Source organism: Malaclemys terrapin, chromosome 3 (assembly GCF_027887155.1).
Source record: "Malaclemys terrapin pileata isolate rMalTer1 chromosome 3, rMalTer1.hap1, whole genome shotgun sequence".
Classification (NCBI taxonomy): domain Eukaryota; kingdom Metazoa; phylum Chordata; order Testudines; family Emydidae; genus Malaclemys; species Malaclemys terrapin.
In genome coordinates this window covers 117,075,281-117,098,546 of record NC_071507.1, presented here as the reverse complement: position 1 = coordinate 117,098,546, position 23,266 = coordinate 117,075,281, and the positions used below count along the sequence as shown (strand labels likewise).

The window sequence follows — 23,266 nt, the reverse complement described above, 5'->3', positions numbered from 1 at the left end:
TTTATAACTGTTTTTGTGTCTCCTTCACAATGTAATTTGACTAGTGTTTCCTCATTATAATGTTATTATTTAGTTCTTTTAATTTACAGAGCTGTCTGGGGCTAAAGGCAGGGCACTAGGATTCATCATACCCACATCTGTTTGCCCACCAGCACCTGCTGTTAATGCCTTCATGTCCTTCCTTCTGTATCCTGGGGGAATGACTTCACACTCTTCTCTGGTTTGAGCCAGAGGCATTTGTTCTGGTCAGCAAACTTCTGTTGCCTCAGCTCGGCAAAGTAATTTTACCAACGTCTTAGCCTCATTTTATAGACAAGGTAGCTGAAGCAACCATGGGTGAAGTCTACTGTTATAGAATTAAGATAGCCCTGTTCACAACTAGCAACTCTTGAATGGCATCCTTGCTGAAGAGGGTAATACACTATGCTTTAGGGCCTGATCCAAAGCCCACTGAAGTCAGTGGAAAGACTCCCATTAACTTTAGTGGGCTTAGGAACAGGCCCCTAAGCTGCAAAAGTTAGGAGGATGAGGTAAATTAAAAGATACTTAATTTATTCTACATGGGGAAAGGGAACATTTCAAGAGGTGGACAAACTGGAGAAAATCCAGAGATGAGCAACAAAAATGATTAAAGGTCTAGAAAACAAGATCTCTGAGGAAAGGTTGAAAAAAAATGGGTTTGGTTAGTCTGGAGAAGAGAAGGCTGAGGGGGAACACAATAGCAGTTTTCAAGTACATAAAAGGTTGTTACAAGGAGGAGAGTGAAAAATGTTCTTGGTAACCTCCGAGGATAAGACAAGAAGTAATGAGCTTAAATTGCAGCAGGGCAGGTTTAGATTGGACACTAGGAAAAACTTCTTGTCAGGGTAGTTAAGCATTGGAATAAATTGGTTGTGAAATCTCCATCATTGGAGGTTTTTAAGAACAGGAGATAAACGCCTGTCAGGAATGGTCTAGGTATTATGTAGTCCTACCTTGAGTGCCCGGGACTGGACTAGATGACCTATTGAGGTCCCTTCCAGTCCTACACTACTATGATTCTACGTCTGGGACACTTTATGGTTTCCAGTTAATGAGATTTGGGGTTGGTAGGGTTCTGTATTCTTTTTATGGACTTGAACAGCTGATTAATAAAATTGCAGGCTTCTGCCATTTGATGTTGATTCTGATGTATATTCTGTGAACAAAACACTGACCTAGGAAGTCAAACCACTTTAAAACAAAACAGTCTTTCTGCAATCAGAGGAAGAGTCTGGGTTGGCTAAACAGGTGTGGGGGTGGGAATGGTGCAGGGGACAGCGGGCTATGAATAGAGATAAAGGCCACTTGGTTAGAAGAAAGTATGAGACAGAGGTGAAAAAATGATAAAAGGGGAAAACTAATACACAAGAGGAAAAAAAATATGAAGATGAAAGTGAAGAATAGCAAGGAAAGAAGAGAGAGGAGCAGAAGGATAGCACCAGAGAGAGAGAAGTAAATAGACCAGAGAGAAAAAGCAACATACAACTGTAAGGTTAGAAAACGGTATTTTATTTCCTTATTTTCCTGCATTTAATTGTATTTCACTGCTAGAAAAGGGGAATCTCAGCAGAGAGCAGAAGCTATTTTTAAACCCTCCAGGGCTGGAGGGAGGAATATTGCAGCTGAATTTCACTCAGGGAGTGGGTGTATCTTGATGTTTGTGGCCCAGGTGGTGTTGGAGTGTTTTAGGCTGATCATTGAGAGGCCATAGCAGCAACTCTTAGTTCAAGCTCTGCTTCCCTCTGTCCCGTAGTTGGATGCATGTCAGTGGTGCTGTCTCTCATTCATAAAGCGCTCTGGAATCTTTTTGATTTTATACTATAAGATATTAATAATTAGCTCTTATACAGCACTTTTCATTTTCTGAGTGCTCTACAGATATTCCCTAATTAATCATCACAACACCCATATGAAACGACTATTATTGTTCTCATTTTACAGATGGGGAAATTTGAAGTTAACTGACTTGCCCAAGGCAACACAGCAGGACTCTGTCAGAATTAGCATTGGCACTCAGGAACTCCTGAGTCTTGGCTCTGTACTCACACCTCACCTGTCTTTCTGATTATTTAATGCATTTTTGAAGTACTGTAACTTTTAACTCCTTCAAATCATCCACTGTGTTTTAGTAGCAGCTGTCTTTGAATATATAAATCTTATTATTCCTGATGATTTGAAGATGTGGTGGTGATGCTGAAAGCTGTTTTTGCATTGGCAGCTTTATGTATAAGTGGTGTTTTAATTACCTCTTTTCAATGCCTATTATTTGTGTGTAGGGGTGGTTGCTGATAAACTGGCAACAGTCCCCTGGGTGTCCCAATGCCTGTGGCAGGAGACATCAATTTCTGTAGTGCATATTTGCCAATGATATGTGGATTAATTGTTATATAATTGATGAGTAATATAATAGCTATCATCCTCAATATATCCAAAATGCAGAACTTTGCTAAATATTCACATTTTAACAGCCTAGCACTCAACAACTGCCTGGACAATTGCTAGCTGGCATAGATATAGAGCATTGTGGCAATGAAGTTAGGTACTTTAAAAATCAAATAAGAGACAGTACTAGCATTGAGAACATAGGTTTGATAGTCTGACACTGATTTCAGATAAATATGTGTTAGCATTAACTATTGTCATAATTTTTTTATTTCACTCTACAGTACACATAACTGATGTGTGAAATCCACCCAGCAGTTTAAGAAAGAAACTATTTTAATCAAGTTTAAGAGTTTCACTTTCTTTCTATTAAAAAAGCCCCTACCAAACACATTTTATAGACAGAAAAAAGCAGCAGCAATGGAAAATGTCAGTAATTTCTGGCTCATCCTCAAATTTACATATAGAAAAAAACAAACCAAAACTCCAAACCTGAAAAACCCAGCTCTACTGAATGCAAGTATTAGTTAATATTTTACCTTTGAGTGTCTTCATATGTATGTATTCATTTCACACCGGTGGAAATACAGGAAAAAAATCAAGAGCCATTAAGAGTGGAATTAACTGTCCCCAAACTGACAGTACTGCTTCATTCACATTACGAGAAAGTGTTGTGATGACATTGAGTAACCTCAAATACAGCACAGATAGGATTTATAGAGCTGAGATGCTTTATTTTTTTCTGCCATAGATTTCAATTTTAAAAAGTTCTGATGAAGCCACACCTAATTTGTATAGCTAGCTAGCTTTATTCATAGGTGGCAATCCCTTAGTACATTGCAACATGTTCTGTAACCAAGTACTTCCCAAACTTAAACTTTCCTGAGCACCCCATCTCACCTGGTAATTCTGCCTACATATACAGGAGGCACTATGGTAGTTTATATTGCTTTGCTACTAGAACTAACCACAGCATGCCCTTTGTTTCCAATATTAGTGTATTCTTCAGGGTGAACTGTTATGCTGGATACTTGCACCTATCAAAATAGAAAATCTTTGTGGAAAGCCTCTATACTCTTGCACAGTAATCGGACTAAGATTTCTTAGTGCAAAAAGGAAAATGTAGTTTAAACTATCAGACATAATTTGTGCCTTCTTGTTATTTTAGAGAGACTGTATTCAGAATGGCAGCAATAGAAGCTGCCACCACGAATATCACACACACACACTCTCACTCACACACACACACACACAATCTATCACTTAAATGGAAAATAAAACCCCATTATAGGGTGCTGACAGTAGCCACATGCACAGATCGACTTAGAGAAACCACATAATTTTTCTTCCATTCTGAGACATTACTGTAATAGATGGTGGCATAAGAACAACTTTTTCAGCATACTGAATTTTCTCTCTTTGTGGTTTTAATTTTTGGCAGATAGTATCTTGAATTGTCTAGCCACATTTAAAGTTTACAGTCAATATGGCCCATCCAGGTATTGTAAAGGTTAGGTTTCTACTTGAAATTTTCTTCTTGAAATTTTGATAAACAGATTTGATAGACAACCTGGCATCATCCTGTGACCTTTAAACTTTTCAGTTTCTATCTAAATCCTTTGCTGATTTAGCAGATGTTGGGTAAAAAGCCCACCTGTTTGCTAACAGAACAATAATTTTTAGTGAAATACAAATCTGATGTTCTGTAATTACTAGTGGGACTACTGCAGTGTTCAGTTGGAACATGTTGTCACGTAGCTGCTAATGTTCCTTATTGGCTCAACATCCTGATCACTGCTGCAAGACTTGGCTTCAGAAAGGTGACTGAAATTAGTGCACAAAGATTATACTGCTTTCTTTTTTAAAAATTTCAGATCTTTAGGGCCAGATTATGGCTTAGGCGAAGGGGCAGGGGAAAGAGGGTTCTGGGAATCTCTCCCAAGTGCACCCACACAATTCTCTCCCAAACCAATTCTTCAAAGTCAATGAAGGAAGACAGGATGCAATTCTGGCCTCAGTGAAATCAATGGGAGTTTTGTCACTGATTTCAATGGGAACAAGATTTCACCAATGACATGATGGTTTCTGGTAGTCCTATTACCGATGAGAAGCAATAGGAGATGAAGCTCCTTCTGACGAGATTTCTCTCCATCCTGAAGAAGAGATGGAGAGAGGTGCTGCTTGTTATTGAAGGGGAGAAACTGGGGTATGAAGTCCCTCTAAATGAAGAGAAGCAGCTTTTGTCACTTGATCATAACCCTGGTCTAGAAAGTCAGAAGCAGATGTCTCCTTCTCGTCCACTGAATCACAGACTTTGTAAAGGGTAAGGGGTCGTTTTCTCAAGTCTGACTCCTTGTGGTTTGATGGATTTAAAGATGTGATTATATTCCAGATCATCTTTCAACATTTCACATTAGTTGTCTTGGTGTTTAAAATGTTGTTTAAAAAAAGAATAATTAATAACCTTTCTGCATTTACTCCGTATTTAGCCTACAACAAAACAATTTGATCAAAATTATTATTGGCTCTGTATTGTCTAAGGAACATCTAATGGAAAAAAGAATGCATATACAAATGCTCAAAACTACAATGTATAAATGAATAGCTGTGGCTGAGATCACAAATGCACACAGCCCTCACTTGGCTAAAACAGGGAACCGTTTTTGGAGGTATGCAGGTAAGTACATCATCCACAGTTATAAGACTAATAGTTGTCTATCAGGGAAGGAAAACTGGAACAAGATACACATTATTTAATCTGGAATAAATTGGTACATTCAAGTTACATTTCTGAATTTAAATGAGATAAAATAATGACCTTCTCCTACTGATGTACATGAATAAAGTTCCAATTGGAGTTCATCTTCTGCATATGCAAGCACATCCATGCGTACCCACTTAGCCTTTGACAAGTTAGCATTTGCTAGCTTGCCCCACAGTCATTTCCTGTTCTAAGTACAGGTGAAAACTCTTCTCTTAGATTTCACTGTGGAATGAAAGTGAGCAAATATTGACCAGAGTACATCACCTATAAACACACTAGCAAAAATGAACATTTAGCACCCAGTCTTCTCCCAGCGTGCTAGGGCAAGATGTAGCCAAAATACCAACTTTCTAATATGTTAATGGGGAAGGCAATAGAGAACCAGCCAAAGGAGACTCTATAACCTCATGTTCACTATGGACATATGAGTAACCCACATAGTTACAGGAAGGGTGGAGAGCAATGGCTGTTGCTAGTGAGTCTGCACAGAGCACAAATCTGTATATCTCAAATTCAATGGAGTAGCTGAACAGTGCTCTGCTTTGTCTCCTCCCTTTGATACCTGGGGCAGCATCCCAGCTGTGAGAGCCTTTGGGATCTTACCAGCAGGTAAGCACTGAAAATCCAATTCCTTTGCTATTCCAGGAAAGCACAAGCCTTCGTTCATAACTACATGGTACTTAAGACTTAGAAATCCAAGAAACTGTTGGACATTCATTTTTGGTCTTGACTCAGTTGTTAAAATCAGAGGATGTGTATGGTACAAAATTAAGGTGAAAAAGACTCTCAGTAGTTGGCACAGTTTACAGCTGTTATCAACTAATTAAACTGTTGTATATTTAGTCACAAGACTTTCCCTGGTGACATAAAATTTGGCCTCTCAGCATAAGATGACTTCAGATTTCTGCAGTGTAATTGTTACCTGCTTCATTTTTCGTCAGATCCCAATCAAGAGAGGGAGAGAGCGTTTCAAAATTAATTTATAGCCCCTTTTTTCTATTCAGTTTTTCCTGTTATTGTGATGCAGCTTTTTAAAAACAGTAACAAAGCACAGCAAGATTCTCTACACCAAATACAATAACTCCCCAGTATAATGGAAAGAAAGGGAACCATAAACTTTTATTATACATTGGGAAACAAGTTTGGAAAATGTAATTTTAAAGTAGTTCTTGTGCTTTTAGTACCATTTTTAGGACTCCTTTGTTAAATTCATATCAGTTGGGGCAAAAAGTCCAGTATGTCAAGCTAACTCACTGAATTTTTTTTTTATAGACTTGCCATGCTATTGTAATAACAGAACTATAGGTTACATTGTAATGGAATTATTTTTATATACTCCAGTTTTCAAGTCAGTATTTTAACTGTCTGAAGTCACAATGAACAGAAAAGATAAAACAAGTAAATGAACCTTAATGAACATTTGTTTTGGAAAAAGTATTTTAGATTAATTGCCATTTTTTGTATTAGTGATACATAACAAAATTATTTTGACTTATGTTTCAGAAACCCAGGCTTATACACACCAAAACACACATTTCAGAATGTTGAAATCAATCATTGTATAAAAATGCAACTAATTTCCAGAATTGATGTCACACTCATCTTCTTTGACATGTTTTCTGAAGTTGACTCCAGATCGGACAGAAGAGTAATCCACACTGTTCATTTATTTACCTCAGAATTACCTTGCTTTTATTAGTGCAAGGTTTTATATAATGGTAATATGTACAAGTCAAGCCAATCAATAAAATGACTGTACTGAATAATGCATATTTTAATAATCTGCTGTCCCATTTATACATTCTGAGACTATAAAATTAGCATATAAGATTACAAATATATATTTATGGTATAGAAATATTTTTAAAACCATTATGGCTGAGGGCAGTATCAGTCCTTCGTTCCACTTGGATTTAACTACTCTTCCTCAATCAAACCACAAAGTCAGATCAGCTGCATCCAGGAAAGCTGCTTTGCTTTTGCTCATCCCCATTCACATAAATACAGGATACCCAAGTGATTATTCTCAGTACTGCTTCTTATTGCCAGACCTGTGCAGAATTTTTAAGTTTTAGGTAAGATGGTGTGGGTAGGAGATGACCAAAATGTATTAGTTTGGGAACAGCTTCCAGAGAATACAAACAAGACTCTGACGTTAGCTAAGGGCAGATTCTCAAGCAATCTACCAAATAAAAATAAGGCAATACATACAGGAAAAATTAATTATTTTTCAGTTGATCCAATTCAGATGATGTCCCCTTGAAAAACCTATATTCTGAAAACTTTATTATGGATTTTAACATATGTGTATTTCCACAGCATGAATTGTTATGAAGACTGATATAAAACAATCGGCATTCCCTTTCAGAACTTAACTAAAGCTTGAAGATGAAATGCTTGTTTGCTTGATCTATGTGCTCTGCATTCTAATGTTCCTCATGTCTCTCAGCAACACTGGCCTGTAGGTTGCCTCCAAGCTTTCCATGTATTCTAAATAATCACTCACTCGAAATCTATGGAGTGCTTCTTCCTGCACAAATACACACAAAAAAAATGATTAGCTATGAAAAAAGATGCACTATTACAGTATAATGAATTTTAGACGTTTCAAGGTAGCTTATTTTACTTTTGCATGTCACTGCCTTGGTGTTTTATAGTGCAAACAGATATTCTATTTCCCTTTGTTTAGAAGTGAAAAATCAGTGTGCTCATGTTCAGACAGCTCTTCCTAATTAGAAATTTGCTAACAAATGGCTTTTTCAGACTGAACCCATTTCTTCACTATTAGGAGAGCATTCCATTTGATGATTTCAAGGAATACAAAATAAGCCTTAAATAGAAAATGACAGGTTACAAAAACACACTTTTCTCAAAGCGTATACTAGCTCTGGAAGCCCTAAGGTTGTTAATGTGCTAGGTATAATGAATAGGTTCCCAGTACATTGATCCACCCTTTTTGCTAACAGCCAGCTAGGAGAATAGCACTAGTTATATATTTTAAAAGCCAATTATGAACACTGATCTTCAAAATATGCTCTTTTAAAGCAGGCTAAGATACTTTTGCTTCATCACATCATAAACAACAAAGAACATTATATAAAGCTCTGGATTTCATGTCCATATTTAACAGGGCAAAATAAGTCTGTTCGAAAAAAAAGATCATCAGGCCAAATCCTTCCATGGGACTGACAAGGTAGACAAGGGAGAGGGATGCTGGCAGATGTATCCTCTGCAAAAAGAAACCAAAAGTAGAGCTGGATTCAACAGGGACACCAAGAAAAAAAACTCTGGTACACTTTGATACTGCTTAGAGCAGGAACAACCTGTGTGCTGACCATCTGCTGAGCAGTGTTATTGCTAAGGCAACATATGCTGTAACAAGCATTTAGGAGCTAGACAGTGCTAGGCCACATGGCATACAGGCTGGTCACCAGCATTAGCTGAGCATCTCCCCTAACTAGTGGTCTGCTGAGCCTAGGGTGACCAGATGTCCTGATTTTATTGAGACAGTCCTGATATTCAGGGTTTTGTCTTATATAGGCACCTATTACTCCCAATCTCTGTCCCGATTTTTCACACTTGCTATTTGGTCATCCTAGCTGAGCCCATGGAGCACAATTTCCTACCAGCCGAAAGTCTGCGCATTCCTGTTTGAATGAGGGTCTAAGGATGTCCTTACCCTTTTCCTCTCCTCCTCACAAGTGCAAACAAGGGCACAATTTTGTTCTGTTTGGGGAATCTTTTTTGCATATCTGGAATGGGAGAGGATTACACTAGGCACTGGAGGAAAAAGGAACCTGTTGTAGGAGGAGTTTAACTCCCTTTTTCAGGCAGCCAAGTTTGTATTGATTAAATGTGTGTATGCTCTATACTGTATGTCTAATAGAAACTAAATAAAAGAATTGCATTTGTTATTAATTATTCCAGCTAATGTTTATTTCAGCTACCTTTGAAACAGTGTGCAAAACTGTTTTGAGTCCCTCTGCATATTTTATGCAAGGGAGAATAAGAAGCTAATTAAAGTACCTACTGACCACACTTCTTGGCCATATTTGACTTCTGAAATAAAATGGTCCTTGAGTTAAACTCCTTTTACATTCCCAAGTAGGAACCCATCTTAGTTCCTTAAAAAGAAGAAAGAAAAGGTACCTGATATATTGCCTCTCCAGACCCACATTACAGAACCTCTTTGTAGCATGACAAGACCCATGAAACATCCTAAAGCAGTTTGACCGTTAGAGGATGCACACACACCAGTACAAAGAACCAACATATTGGTAAAAGCTGACCAACTGTGATTACAAAAGGCCCCATCCCTGTAACCATTCCCAGTTCCCCTCTGCTTCATCTAAACTAGCTATAATACACCATAGATTCAGAGAAGGATGGAGAGTAAATGTGGATTTGCAGAGGCAGTGGGCTAGAGTATCCAGACCCTCATGTGGATGGATGGAAATAGGAAAGGTAAAAGTAGCTTTGCCCCAGCCCCCATGCAAGGGCCAGTGATAATCAAAGACCTTGCACTTAAGGAAGCACCACAAGACCGGTTGATTGAAGTAATTCTGGGGTGGCAAGACACCTCAAAGAGAGAGGAGACATAGCCTTCCCCACCAACACACTGGCCAGTGGATCAGCTAGACACAGAGAAAGGAAAATGCTCTACTATCCTAAGGGAAAGTGCAGCAGGCACAATCCCCAAGTGCTCCTTGGAGCTTTGGCCTGGATTGTGCTTCCCAAGACACATCCCCTCTCAAAGCTCTGGAATGGATGAAGCCCCCACTGAATACAGTTGTGTAATTATACAATCTTCTGGAGAATTCCAGTTACTAAGTACACTTTGTTTCTTCCTAAAGAACTCCACTGTAGGAGGGTAGCAAGCGGAAGCCATTCCCTGGGGGGAGGGTTAAGGGACGTTTAACTCAAGAAGGCTGCCTACTCCCGCTGAAAACAAACATCCAATTTAGCTTCAGAATCAGAGAGCATTGCTGAGTAAAAGTGTAAATGTAATTTCAAATGGTGATTTGAAGCCTTACAAATCTCAGACATACAGCAGCAGCCAATAAAATCAACATCTGACACAAGTTACTATAAACTGGTCTTAGCTACGCAGGTTACTTCCTTGGGGGAGGGATAGCTCAGTGGTTTCAGCATTGGCCTGCTAAACCCAGGGTTGTGAGTTCAATCCTTGAGGGGGCCACTTAGGGATCTGGGACAAAATCAGTACTTAGTCCAGATAGTGAAGGGAGGGAGCTGGACTCAATGACCTTTCAGGGTCCCTTCCAGTTCTATGAGATAGGTATATCTCCATAAATATGGACAATAACCTCAGTATCTCAGATACCAATGTGTGATAAATTCTTGGAAAACACTGACCTTCTAACAGAATGAACCTAATATGGATATATTATGGAGATGAGTCTTGGAGGGGACTATATCTCTGATAGAATGGACTCTAAATGTATCTATTTTAGGATTATGTATTGGAGCCCTTCTACATAATAATCTCCATCTTTCTGGAATGAACCTCAGCTACCTAGATTTCAATTTAAGCCTCTCTGTTGGCTAGACTCCTTCAGGGATGCTCCTAAGTGATGTCAAGTAGCCAGAAAATGAAGTCTTATGTCTGAAGAGCCATAAACAGTACATTGAACATAAGGGCCCATACCTGACAAATTTGTTCCCCGTATGGCTGGGGAAGATTTGGGAGGAAGATTCTTGCAAATATGAAGAAACTGGAGTCCCTGAACCATTGGAAGTAGGAGCTGAGTAAGAGAGAGACTGATCAATATGAATTTCCTGGGTTTTAGGTTGCACCTAAAGAAGGGAAGATCATCACAACAAAGGCTCTGATTCAATAGAGGTGGTTCTGGATGGATGAAGCAGACTTAGTATCTTGGATCTGAGCAGCTATACTTTGTCTCTGAGATCCGAAAGAATAAGTAGGAGCCAGAGAATCCTTCCATTTTGGTGAGTGTTAGATCAAAGGATTAGGTGGGACCTCTCAAGAAAGGATTAGGTGGGACCTCTCACTGACAACTCCACAAATGGCGAATAGGGTCTTTAAAGGCATCGAATGCAAAACTTCCTCCCATGCCTAACATACACATTGACACTCTACATTAAACAGTGGTTAAATCCCTCATAATCAATAAAACTGAATGTACTGAACCACCTCACATCCCTAAACCATATCTGGAAACAGAAAGTTGAAGAAATCCCTTTTGTTTGCCTAGATTTGGAGCTCTTCTTGAAGATCATTATTTCAGAGTGAAACGGAGTCTCGAGTACTGCTTCTGTTTGAGTAAAGACTCTAGGTCTCTTTCGCTAATCTATTCATAGAGGTGGTAAGTATTTATCTTGGGACCTAGAACAGGTTAGTGGAAGATAGGGTTATTCACTTTGTGTAGTAACCGAAGTCCTTCAAGATGGTTGTCCCTGTGGGTGCTCCAGTTTAGGTGTTTTGATGCCCTGTGCTTGTAATCGGAGATTTGTGGTAGCAGTAGCCGTCTCGTGTTACTCCGAGCGGTTACATAGCGGTGTGCAGCCAACTGTCCCCATGTTCCTTCTCTACCTCAGAGAATCGGCCTGAAATTCTGAAGTAAAGGGGAGGAGGGAGGACAGTGGAGCACTCACAGGGATAACCATCTCAAAGAACCTCAGTTACTACAGTAGGTGGTTAACCCTCTCTTGCTCTTTGAGGAGTGTCCCTGTGGGTGCTCCACTTTAGGTGACTGTGCCCTTCAGTGGAGGCGAGGGGCTTTGGAGTTGCTCTATTGATAGTGGATTACGCAGTAATTCCAAAGTGAGCATCTGACACTGATTGTTGTTCTAAAGCATAGTGTTTAATGAAAGTATGGACTGATGCCCAGGTAGCCGCTCTGCAAATGTCAGTGATAGGGACATTATTGAGAAAGGCCACAGATGCTGCTATTGCTCTGGTGAAGTGTGTGTGAAGTCCTGGGAGAGGCTGTAGACTATTGTTTTGGTAGGTCAAATGGACACATCCTGATATACATTTGGATAGTCTCTGTTTTGAGATGGTTTGACCCATTGAGCATTCTATTATGGAAACAAATAGTCTACGTGATTTTCTAAATATTTTTATTCTTTCAATGTAGAAAACTAATGCTCTGAGAACATCCAATGAGGCCCTCTACCTGTCCGCATATGGCTTAGGAAAAAATACAGGTAAGTAAATGGGTTGGCTTAAATGAAAGGGGGAGGTGACTTTGGATATGAACTTAGGATGGGTCATAAGATTATTTTATCTTTAAAGAATATTTTATAAGGTGGGTATGCCATTAGGGCACCTAGTTCTGCCATCCATCCGGTGGACGTGATGGCAATGAGAAAAGCCACTTTCATGGATAAGTGCAACAAAGAGCAAGTTGCAAGGGGTTCAAGCAGTTTTCCCATGAGTCCTTGAAGAACAAGGTTGAGGTCCCACATGGGTGTAGGGTTTAGCATTGTCGGATAAGTGTTCTCAATGCCTTTAAGGAAGTGTTTAATTATTGGGTAAGCAAATATGGTGACCCTGTCCACCTTGTCATGGAAGGAGGCAATAATAGCCAAGTGTACTCTGATGGAGCTTGTGGATAGTCTGTCATCTGATGCAAGTATGGGAACCACATTTGTCTGGGCCACGTGGGTGCTATGAGAATGACCCTGGATTTGTCCTGCTTGATCTAGTGAATGACTCAGCTTAGGAGTGGGGTCGGAGAATATGCATACATCAGTGGCGCCTCCCATTTTAGGAGGAGAGCGTCGCCTAGGGAGTGGTATCCCAATCCCGCTCTGGAGCAATATTGTGGGCACTTGGCATTCTGAGCTGTTTCAAATAGATCTGTGGTGGGGAACCCCCATCGTTTTAATACAGAGTTGAGAGTTTTGGGATCCATCTACCACTTGTGGGTTTGTGAGAAATCCCAGGTTAGTACATCCACTGTTGTATTCTGACATCCTGGCAGATAGGATGTCAATATCTCTATGTTGTTGGTGATGCACCATTTCCAAAGGCATATCACCTCTGTACATGATCATGCTCCCCCTTGGCAGTTTATATAAAACATGCATGCTACATTGTCCATGAAGATCTTGATTGTATTGTTCTTGATTAGAGGGAGAAAGTGATCACATGCATTTCGGACTGCCCTTAGCTCCAGTAAGTTTATGTGCAGGTTGGACTCCACTGGGGACTAGCGGCCTTGGACCGTATTGTTGAGTAGATGTACTCCCCATACCAATTAGGGAAGCCTCTGTCATGATTGTCATGGTTGGAGTTCCTTGTTGGAAATGGACTCCTGAGCAGACGTTCTTTGGTTGTGTTCACCATATTAATGAATCTTTTACTCTCTGTGGCATTATGAGGTATCTGTTGAGAGAGTGTCTGTGCAGTATATACACTGTTCAAAGCCAGGCCTGCAAGCCTCTCATGTGGAGTCTGGCATGCTTGACAACAAATGTTGTTGCCAACATGTGCCCCAAGAATTGTAAACATGTTCTGGCGGATGTTTGTGGGCTTTCCCTCACTGTTGAAATTAGGTTGACTAGGGTGAGGAAGCGTTGTTGGGGTAGCATTGCTATTACTGTTAGACAGTCGAGACAGGCTCCTCTGAATTCCAACTTTTGGACAGGAACCAATGTGGACTTTTGCATGTTTATTTGCAATACTAGGTTTGTGAAAAGTGTTATTGTGCTCTGTGTGGCGTTTATAGTTTCTTGCTGTGTTGGTGCCAGTATAAGGCAGTCATCCAGGTATAGAAATATCAGTACTCCGTGTCAGCATAGGTGAGCTGAAATGACAGCAAGAACCTTGGAAAAACAAACCCTTGGGGCAGTGGATAGGCTGAAGGGTAGTACTCTGTGGTGGAAATACTGTTTCCCTAGGGTGACTCTCAGGAATCTTCTGTGTGACGAGTAGATGGTAATATGAAAATTAGCGTCCTGAAGGTTGAGGACTGAGAGTCAATCTCCTTTCTCTAATGCTGGAATTATTGTGCCAGAGTCACCATTTTTAAACGTGTTCTCACAAATTTGTTGAGTTTTCATAAATCCAGGATGGGTCTCCACCCACCAGTCTTTTTCTGAGTTAGTAAGTAATGTGAATAAAAACCTCTCCCCTATGCTGCAATGGTACAGATTCCATGGCACCTAATTGCATGAGGTGGTTTATTTTCTGTTGTAACAAGTGCTCATGAGAGGGGTCCCTGAAGAGGAACAAAGAAGGGGGATGGGTAGGCGGGATAGAAATAAAGAGGATGGAGTAGTCCTTCTGGATAATCTCTAAAAATCATTTGTCTGTTGTGATGGTGTTCCACACTGGGTAGTATGGTGACAGAGTCTCCAAATGGGCGGGGGACTGGTTCTGGAGTCAGAGTGTGTGGTGGTCTCGTGCCCTTGACCACACCTTCAAAATAATTCTTTAGAGGTGGATTGTTGAGATGTCAAAGACTGATCTTGGTTCTGCTGACATCTGTTCTGTTTTTGTTTACGCCATTGGTCATACTGTCTTTGGGGCTGAGAGTATGGCGTAGACCGGAATCTCTGATTGTAAAACCTGCTCTGTTTCTTTTTGTTTGCAGTTATGTAAATGCCACGGGTTTTTAAGGTCGCCCTTGAGTCTTTAAGGGTGTGTAATGCAACATTGGTTTTGTCTGCAAATAGTTTCCGCCCCTTGAAGGGTAAGTCCTTGACCGTTGCCTGGACCCTCCCTTGGGAACCCGGAGAGGTGGAGCCCATGACCACAGATATCACAATGGATCATGTGGTTGTGTCTGGCCGAGTCAAGGGAGGGCTGGAGTGCTGTCCTGGCGATGAGAGACCCTTCAGAAAAGTTTGCCTTGTACTGTACTTTTTTGTTATCTGGTAAATTTTCAATAAAAGTTGACATTTTGGTGAGCAATTTGTGTGTATATTTGACTGGCAGGGCAGCATAGTTGGCTATGCGGAACTGAAGTGTAGCTGAAGAATAAGCTTTCTGCCTGAAAAGGTCTAGCCTTTTCCTGTCCTCATCGTATGGTGTCGTTTGAGACTGGTGTTGTTTCCCCCCTTTGGTTGACCGCTTCTACTATTAAGAAGTTTGGTGCCGGGTGTGTAAATAGGAACTCAACGCCTTTTGGTGGTACGTAATATTTTTTGTCAGATCTTTTACATGAGGGTGGTGCTGTAGCCGCTGTCTGACAGACTATTTTTGAAGGCTCCAGGATTGCATCATTAAATTGGCAGAGCTATCTTTTCCAAAGGGGATGCCTGGAGTACGTCTGTGAGCTTGTGTTGGGCTTCTGGTAGCTGAGCCAATGAAATGTCCAGGAATTCAACAACCCTTTTGAAGAGTTCCTGAAAGGATTTGAAATCATCCCCCCTGGTGTGTGTGGGGGGGACATTATGGTTTCGTCCAGTGTCGAAGATGAGAGGTGAGTAGGCAGCAAAGTGTCATGTTTGGCTGTGTCCTCAGGTTCCTCAGTGACTTCCTCTTGTGTTTCGGAAGGTGCCGGGACAGTTGGTGAAGGGGACCAGGATGTTCTGGACCTAGGCTGGTTAGGGCGACTGCGGTTTTCAGTCCTATACATTGCCCATGGATCCCAGTATGACCAGTAAGGTGGGAATGGTATGGGGGGTGGTGCCCATGGGTGACCATACCATCCTCATATATCTGCAGGTGGTTGGCGATGAGATGGTCCTGGCTTGGGTCAGAAGTGGCAAAGAGTATTTATTACTGTGTAAGCAGAGTCAGAATGAGCTCTACCCTGACATCTGGTGGTGAATTATGGTGAGTGTGGAAAAGAACTCCAGGGGCTGATCTTGTTTGCAGAGGCACACCCACCCACCTGGCATGAGACAACAGCAACTGATAGTGGTTACTTTGGATGGGGTGGGATCCCCAGTTTCTCTGTTATTGAGGCAGGTGGAATAAAGTGTTGTTACCCTGATTATGTGAATCAAGGACAATGAAACTGTTTTATGACAGTGGGTCTCACCATCACCTAAGTAGCACTCGCTAGACAAGGGACATGGGTTCCACAACTCAGTGAATTGAGAGAGGATGGGGACAGGTATTTGTACCTGATGGTATGGTCCCCCTTTGAGGGCCTGAAACACCAATTCTTCTCTCCACTGTTGAATGTCAGAGCTAACTTTGATTTCATTAGGAGTCTAGTTACAGGCTACTGAGATGAATTCACTTTGGGCCAATGGTGCACCAGCACTGGGGCTCCCCTACTATGAGCTGAAATCACGAAAGAGCTAAAGTTACTAAGAGCTGAGATCACTGAGTGCTTTGTTAACTAGTGGGGGAGCCTGAAGCTATATTGCTAAGCGGCTGGCGGAGCAGTTTGTGGGGACAGCTGGAGGAGCAGCGAGCGGCGCGGAGCCTTGCAGGGACGGTTGGAGCGGCCCAAGGGATGGCAAGTGGAGCCGTTTGTAGGGACTACTGGAGCGGCTCACAGGTCGGTGAGTGGAGCGGAGCCATTTGTGTAGGGATATTAAAGAAGGTACTAACAGTGATTCCCCCGAGTGACAGTGACCCCCTCATAATTTGTCCCCCACACTTTAAAATCCAACAGTTTCACCAAGTACAAAAATCTCTTGGGTCTTCTGTTAAAACTTGTAAGCTACTGTCTGTAGAAACCATTGATTGTATCTATCCTGTGAAAGATACTTTATTACTATGTAAAACTTACAAACAAGTTAATTGACTTTGTTCTTGAAGTAATTGATACAATGTAAACAAACACTATAAGCTGTTAAGTGACTTTCACTTCATTGTAATAGCAACGGCTCCTAGGACAGACCCCCACCGTCTGTGATTAAAGGGCCGGGAGTCTCAAATGAATTAGAACACACCCCGAAAGTGGTGGAGACAGTAAATTAAAATATGGTTAAGATATGGAATGTATGCTGATAAATGCTTGATATACATGAATGGTTAGGGAGGTGCCAGCCTAGAAAGGGAGTATCCATCGGCCCAAGAATGTGTCAAGTGGATGACCAGACAACCCCCGGAGGGTAAACTGGGATCCACCCCATCACCTGGAAGGATGAGAAACACAAACTTTGGACAGTTTGGAGCCACCAGGAATGTTCCCAGGAATGTGCCATCTCCTGATTGAGTCAGCAACAGCAGAATGAAACAGCTCCCATAGACTAACATAGAAATTAATTCGTATAAGAATGGACTCTCAAGACTGATGACTTTGAGTCTCTGGTTCTGAGGCCAACCTCCAGGAGCATCAGGTGCACCTGACACAGACTCGGCTCCATCCTCATGACCAAGATACCTGGCCAGTAACTTGGCATGAGCAACTTCTAGGCTGGTAACTATACAGAACTTAAATGAATGATTGTGTGAATGAATCTATATATACATATGCGTGTGTGTGTGTGTGTGTGTGTGTGTGTATAAGGAATAAGTAGTAATAGGAATAAGTAGTCAAACAACGTTGTTTACTTTTATCTTTTGCTTTATCATTATATTTACAATAAATGTGGCATCTTTGCCTTATCCCTCTTAATAAGATCCTGCTGGTTTTTATTCTATTGGTATAACATTTGCAGGGTCGGCTGGAGCAGCTCACAGGTCGATGAGCGTAGCAGCTCGTAGAGCAGAGCAGTTCATGGGACGGCAAGAAGTGGACTGGCTCATGGTGAAGGCTGTGGCGGAACCCCATGGAGAGATGGCCGGTCGGCCTCGGATCACATAAGGTGCCCCTTAACACCCTGCGTGCCCCCCTTTTACTCTGGGGCTGCACTGACCAGGGACAGAGACTTTGGGGGTTGTTGGACTTTTGGGACTTTGGGTGTTTGCTGGACCCAAGAGACTTTGGGGGTGTTGGACTTTGTGGACTCTGGGTGATTTTTGGGTTGCTGGATTCAAAAACCAAAGGGAAAGGACACGGCCCAATTTGCTGGGGTGGGTCTTTTTCTCATGGTTTGTGTTATGAATCCTGTTTGTGATGTTTTTTCCGATTTAATGCTAATGTCGTTTACCTCATGTTATTAAACATTTTCTGCTACACTCAGACTCCGTGCTTGCGAGAGGGGAAGTATTGCTTCTTAGAGGTGCCCAGGGGGTGGTATGTAATTGTCCCAGGTCACTGGGTGGGGGCTCGAGCCGGTTTTGCATTGCGTTATTGAAACGGAACCCCTAAATACAGAACCTGGCCCTTGTTGCTGCCAACTTAGATGGGCAGAAGGGTTACAACTGCATCATCGTCTTCTTCCTCAACACCAACCACCTGCAGATATATGGTGGGGGGGCTGAGTTGCAAGGAGTAGTCAGCTGGCTTACTAGTGATCTAGATGGGGTACCCTCGGTGTCAAGTAGAGGAGATTCAGGCGTTGAGGCCACTATCAGGTCTGCATGCCTCATGAATTGCTGTGGAACCATGAAGCTCGGTGCCGGGGACGGCATGGTGGACAGCCCAGGAGCATGAGTTGAAACTGCCGATGCCGAGGATTTAGAGCTGTGCGGCATAGGTACAGCAAGTAGCAGCATTGTAACGCTCAGTGTCAAGATTTTTTTCAGCTCTGTGGGTGCCAAGCTGGAAGATTTCACTTTAGTGTGTGAACTCTGGGTTCTTCTTCAAGGAGTGTCCTTGTGGGTGCTCCACTTTAGGTGCCTTGACGTCCTGCGCTTGCAATCGGAGATTTGTGGTAGCAGTGTCTAGTTGTTCCATGCATGCATCATTGCCGTCTTGCTCCGCTCCAAGGAGTTACATAGCGGTGCGCAGCCAGCTATCCCCCAGTTCCTTCTCTACCGCCTTTGGCTTGAGTCAGCGCAATCAGCAGCACCCTATCTTACCTCAGATAAGATTTATAGCAGATAGTTCACAGTGATAGTGTTAGCTTAGTTGTAGTTAGTTTCCCTAGCCCCTTGCATTATTCTAATTTCTTTACAATTAAAAAAAAATCCTTTACTTTCCCTATCTACCCCTGCCTCTCTCGCAGGCATACAGCCTTAGTCTCAGACAGGGTTTACCCTTGTTTTTTTTCTCTAAGAGACTCTCAGGCATGCCCAGCTCACCTGGCTTTAAACGCTGCCTGATTTGCAGATTCTGTCTCGGACTATCACACTCAGTGTGTCCACTGCCTTGGTGAGACATACATTACTCAAAAGTGCCCATACTGCAGAAAACTGACAGTTAGGACAAGAAAAGCCAGGGATCTCCAACTGAAGTGCCTCATGATGGAGAAATACCTCAGGCCAGCCTCCAACCTTGAGTTCAGGTCACCCGCTGGCCAATGGTCGCCAGCAGTAGCCTCTGACAGGGGCTCCACTTCAACAATGGCTGCCAAGAAACCTGCTCCTAGAAAGGCTACCAAAAAGCAATTGCAGACATCCCCACACCGAGAATTACTAAAAGAAAGCGATCCCCAATTGAAAAATCTGCCCCAGTACTGATGGCAACGAAATCACTGGACCGCAAGGCACTGGGAACCTCCAGCACCGAGAGTTCCTGAAGAGCTAAAGACCTATGTGGGCAAGCTGTAATGGATGTTTTTTCCTTTCTTTCCAGTGACTTATGTACTAGTATCTGATGACTCCAGCTTTTTGATACAGAAAGTTGAACAAATAAGGCGTCCTCCAAAAGGATGAAGTATGTCTCTCTTGCTTCTTGCCCGCGCCACTTCCTGCAGCTCTCATTGGCCGGGAATGGCGAACCGCGGGCATTGGGAGCTACGGAAGGCCATGCCTGCATACGGTTGATGTAAACAAACTGTCTCGCAGCCCGCCAGTGGATTACCCTGACAGTCCGGGTGTGGTCCGCGGGCCGCAGGTTGCCCACCACTGATCTACTCTATTATTTTATTAATTCAAGTTCAGCAATTTTATGGACTGCCAATAGGGTTAATTTGGTTTAATACCCATAATGCTATTGGCCAGCTACTAGTTTTCTTGAGTTTTAACTTCCCAGTGCAGGGATTATCCACTTACTGTACTGAAACAGTACTAATAAAATAGAAGTCTAAAAGTTTCTGCATGCATAGTAATTGCAAAAGGAGTTGAATATACATTTTACCATTTCTTTAGATGTGCTACATCTCCTCCATTTCGTATTATAGGAGTCATTTGATATGTACACAATCCCCAACCCTCCTTATCATATACAAAGATATGGTATAGTGCTTGATGGTTGTATATTTTCTTTTTTCATCCTCTGCCACTTATATTTTCTAAAGTAAAGGATCATGATTGGTCAGCAAACAAATTATTTATCTTGCTTATAACTACCACTGTCTTTCCATACTGGCCTACCTTACTACTCCAATTTCAAAAAATATACTTTTCCTTTAAAATATGAGGAGAGTTTCATTTGCACACAAAAAAAGAAGCTACAGACAAGCATTGCATTCAGCAACAGGTAATATTAGCCCTAATTCTTAAAATTCTCTAAATATTCACATGTACCCTTATATGGTTCAAGAATCTTTTCCATTATACATAAAAATATAGGAGCTAAAACGTGAAAGAGACAAATTTTTAAAGTACCTTAGTCTGATGATTTGCCCGTTCTATAGAGCCCTAACCACTTTCTTTTTGTCTGTAAATAATAAGATGCACTGTTCCTGACATGAGATTTATTTTTTCTTTTGCCGCTCTCTTCCTCCTTTGTTGTCTTGGCATCTCCTTTTCTTTTCTCCTACCTTCATCCCTTTGACTCTCCCTCAAAGCACTTACTATTCTACTCCCCTCCAAACACAAATCAGCCCTGGATATTCAGTGCGCCGTGTGGGTGGCACTTCTAGTGTATAATACAAGAGAATCTCAATTTTATGAACACCAGTACTACAAATGACGACTTATATGAACCATTTTTCCTGATTAAAAAAAAATGATATAACATCCCTTCACATTCTAATGCCTTTAGTACACTGGAAATGCCTTGCCGTGGTTTGAAAAACAAGAAAGCAATTACTCCTGTCAGAATTCCAGAATTCATATGGCCCACATTTTTCTGTGCAGAAAAATGCAAAAAAAAAAAAAATAAATCTGCCAGCAATACATGGTTTTTCTCAACAGGAGCTAAAATTGTACAGGGAAAAGATTGTGCCTGAAGCTATTCAAAGTCAGCCTATTTTTGTTGACCTCCATCACAGGACCTAACCAGATCAGCTACAATATCACCAGCTCATTCACCTGCACGTCCACCAATGTTATATATGCCATCATGTGCCAGCAATGCCCCTCTGCTATGTATATTGGCCAAACTGGACAGTCACTATGCAAGAGGATAAATGGACAGAAGTCAGATATCAGGAATGGCAATATACAAAAACCTGTAGGAGAACACTTCAACCTCCCTGGCCACACAATAGCAGATGTAAAAGTAGCCATCTTACAGCAAAAAAACTTCAGGACCAGACTCCAAAGAGAAACTGCTGAGCTCCAGTTCATTTGCAAATTTGACACCATCAGATCAGGATTAAACAAAGACTGTGAATGGCTATCCAACTACAGAAGCAGTTTCTCCTCCCTTGGTGTTCACACCTCAACTGCTAGCAGAGCACCTCACCCTCCCTGATTGAACTAACCTCGTTATCTCCATACTGATTTATACCTGCCTCTGGAAATTTCCATTACTTGCGTCTGATGAAGTGGACATTCACCCACGAAAGCTTATGCTCCAATACTTCTGTTAGTCTTAAAGGTGCCACAGGACCCTCTGTTGCTTTTTACAGATTCAGACTATCACGGCTACCCCTCTGTTACTTGACTCCAAGTGTTTTGACTTTCAGTGACACAGAGAATTCCAAATATTGCCAAACTGGCCTTGAATTGCATAAATGCTATCTCAAATTCTACAGATGTAGAGAGAAGTTTTTCACTGTACAATTGGCTCCTTTCTAGCAGAAGGAAATCACTAAGTGAGAAAAACTTGAAGGCTCTGTTTTCTGTACTATAATTTAAATGAAAATACTGGATTGCACAGAAATGCAGGACAATGATTAGCAAAACTGTATGACTTTCATGTGTGAAAGTCTGAGCAATTTAAAATGACATTCTCCTTTTTTTTTTTTTTTTGGCTGTTTGGTGTTCTGTAATGTAATTTAAATGAAATTCCAGAATCATAACTAGAATGCAGGGTATTAGTTACCAACTGTTTGTAACTTAAATTTCATGTGTTTAGGAAATGCTGAATAGTTAGTGACTTTTTTCTGTATTGTCGTTTAAATAAATTACCCAACAAATTGAAACTGGTGTGAGTGTATTGCATTATTTTGACAAATAAAATATTCAGAATTTTGAATTTTTTGGTGCAGAATCCTCCCAGGAGTAAGCAATACAGCACATCACTGCAACTTATGTACCATACCTACTGTAACATTGTAAGACCCCTTACATCTTTCCAAAAATTGTCATGTAGCATCAACAACTTCTTTAATTACTATTTAAGCTAAAGACATTCTTTAAAAATATTTAGTATTAAAAGTGCATTTTAAAAACTGAAAACGTTTACATAAAGAACAGGAGGTTTTGGACTTTTTGAAAAGAGAATTTTATTTCCTGTGAAACTCTAATAAAATTGAAGGAATATCTCAAAAATGGACTGAATAAAAAGTTAAAACTAACTTTTAAAAGTTATCTGATGGTTTCCAGCCATAAGAAGAGGTCAGAAGGTGGGGAACAGAGGGGTTGAATGGGGGCAGAGGTCCGGGGGGGGGCAGTCAGGAAGGGGGAGGGTTGGATGGGACGGCGGAGGACAGTCAGGGGTTCCGGGGGCAGTCAGGGGACAGGGAGCGGTGGGCGTGGGCCGTCAGGGGCCGAGAATCAGGGGGAGGGGGAGGCGGATAGGAGGTGGGGGCCAGGCCACGCCCCCCTCCCCTAACCAGCCCTCCATACAATTTCCAAAACCCAATGTGGCCCTCAGGCCAAAAAGTTTGCCCGCCCCTTACCTAAGACAACCCTGAAGGCATGGAGCCAATGGAAGAGTGATAGCAACCAACTTTGGATCTAAACAACCCTGAAAGAGGTGCATTTTCCTATAATTTAATGAAAATAGGAAGGAGATGAGTATTAAAAAAACCTTTGAATTGAGCACCTCTCCCTCTCACACACATACTCTCTGCTATCCTGCTTAAAAGAGCTAGTATTCATCAACT

General features: G+C 41.5%; 1 protein-coding gene across 8 annotated transcripts in view; it reads right to left on the bottom strand.

Annotated features, from left to right (window-relative positions):
- Positions 1-6,917: 6,917 nt before the first annotated feature.
- TBC1D32 (TBC1 domain family member 32) overlaps positions 6,918-23,266 on the bottom strand; it is a 167,106-nt gene continuing 150,757 nt past the window's right edge. For all 8 annotated transcript variants that reach the window (XM_054023051.1, XM_054023052.1, XM_054023057.1 and 5 more), the window contains one exon: positions 6,918-7,697. In XM_054023051.1, the coding sequence (XP_053879026.1) occupies positions 7,578-7,697 (120 nt within the window). In that variant the 3' untranslated portion in view covers positions 6,918-7,577. The remainder of the gene's footprint in view (positions 7,698-23,266) is intronic.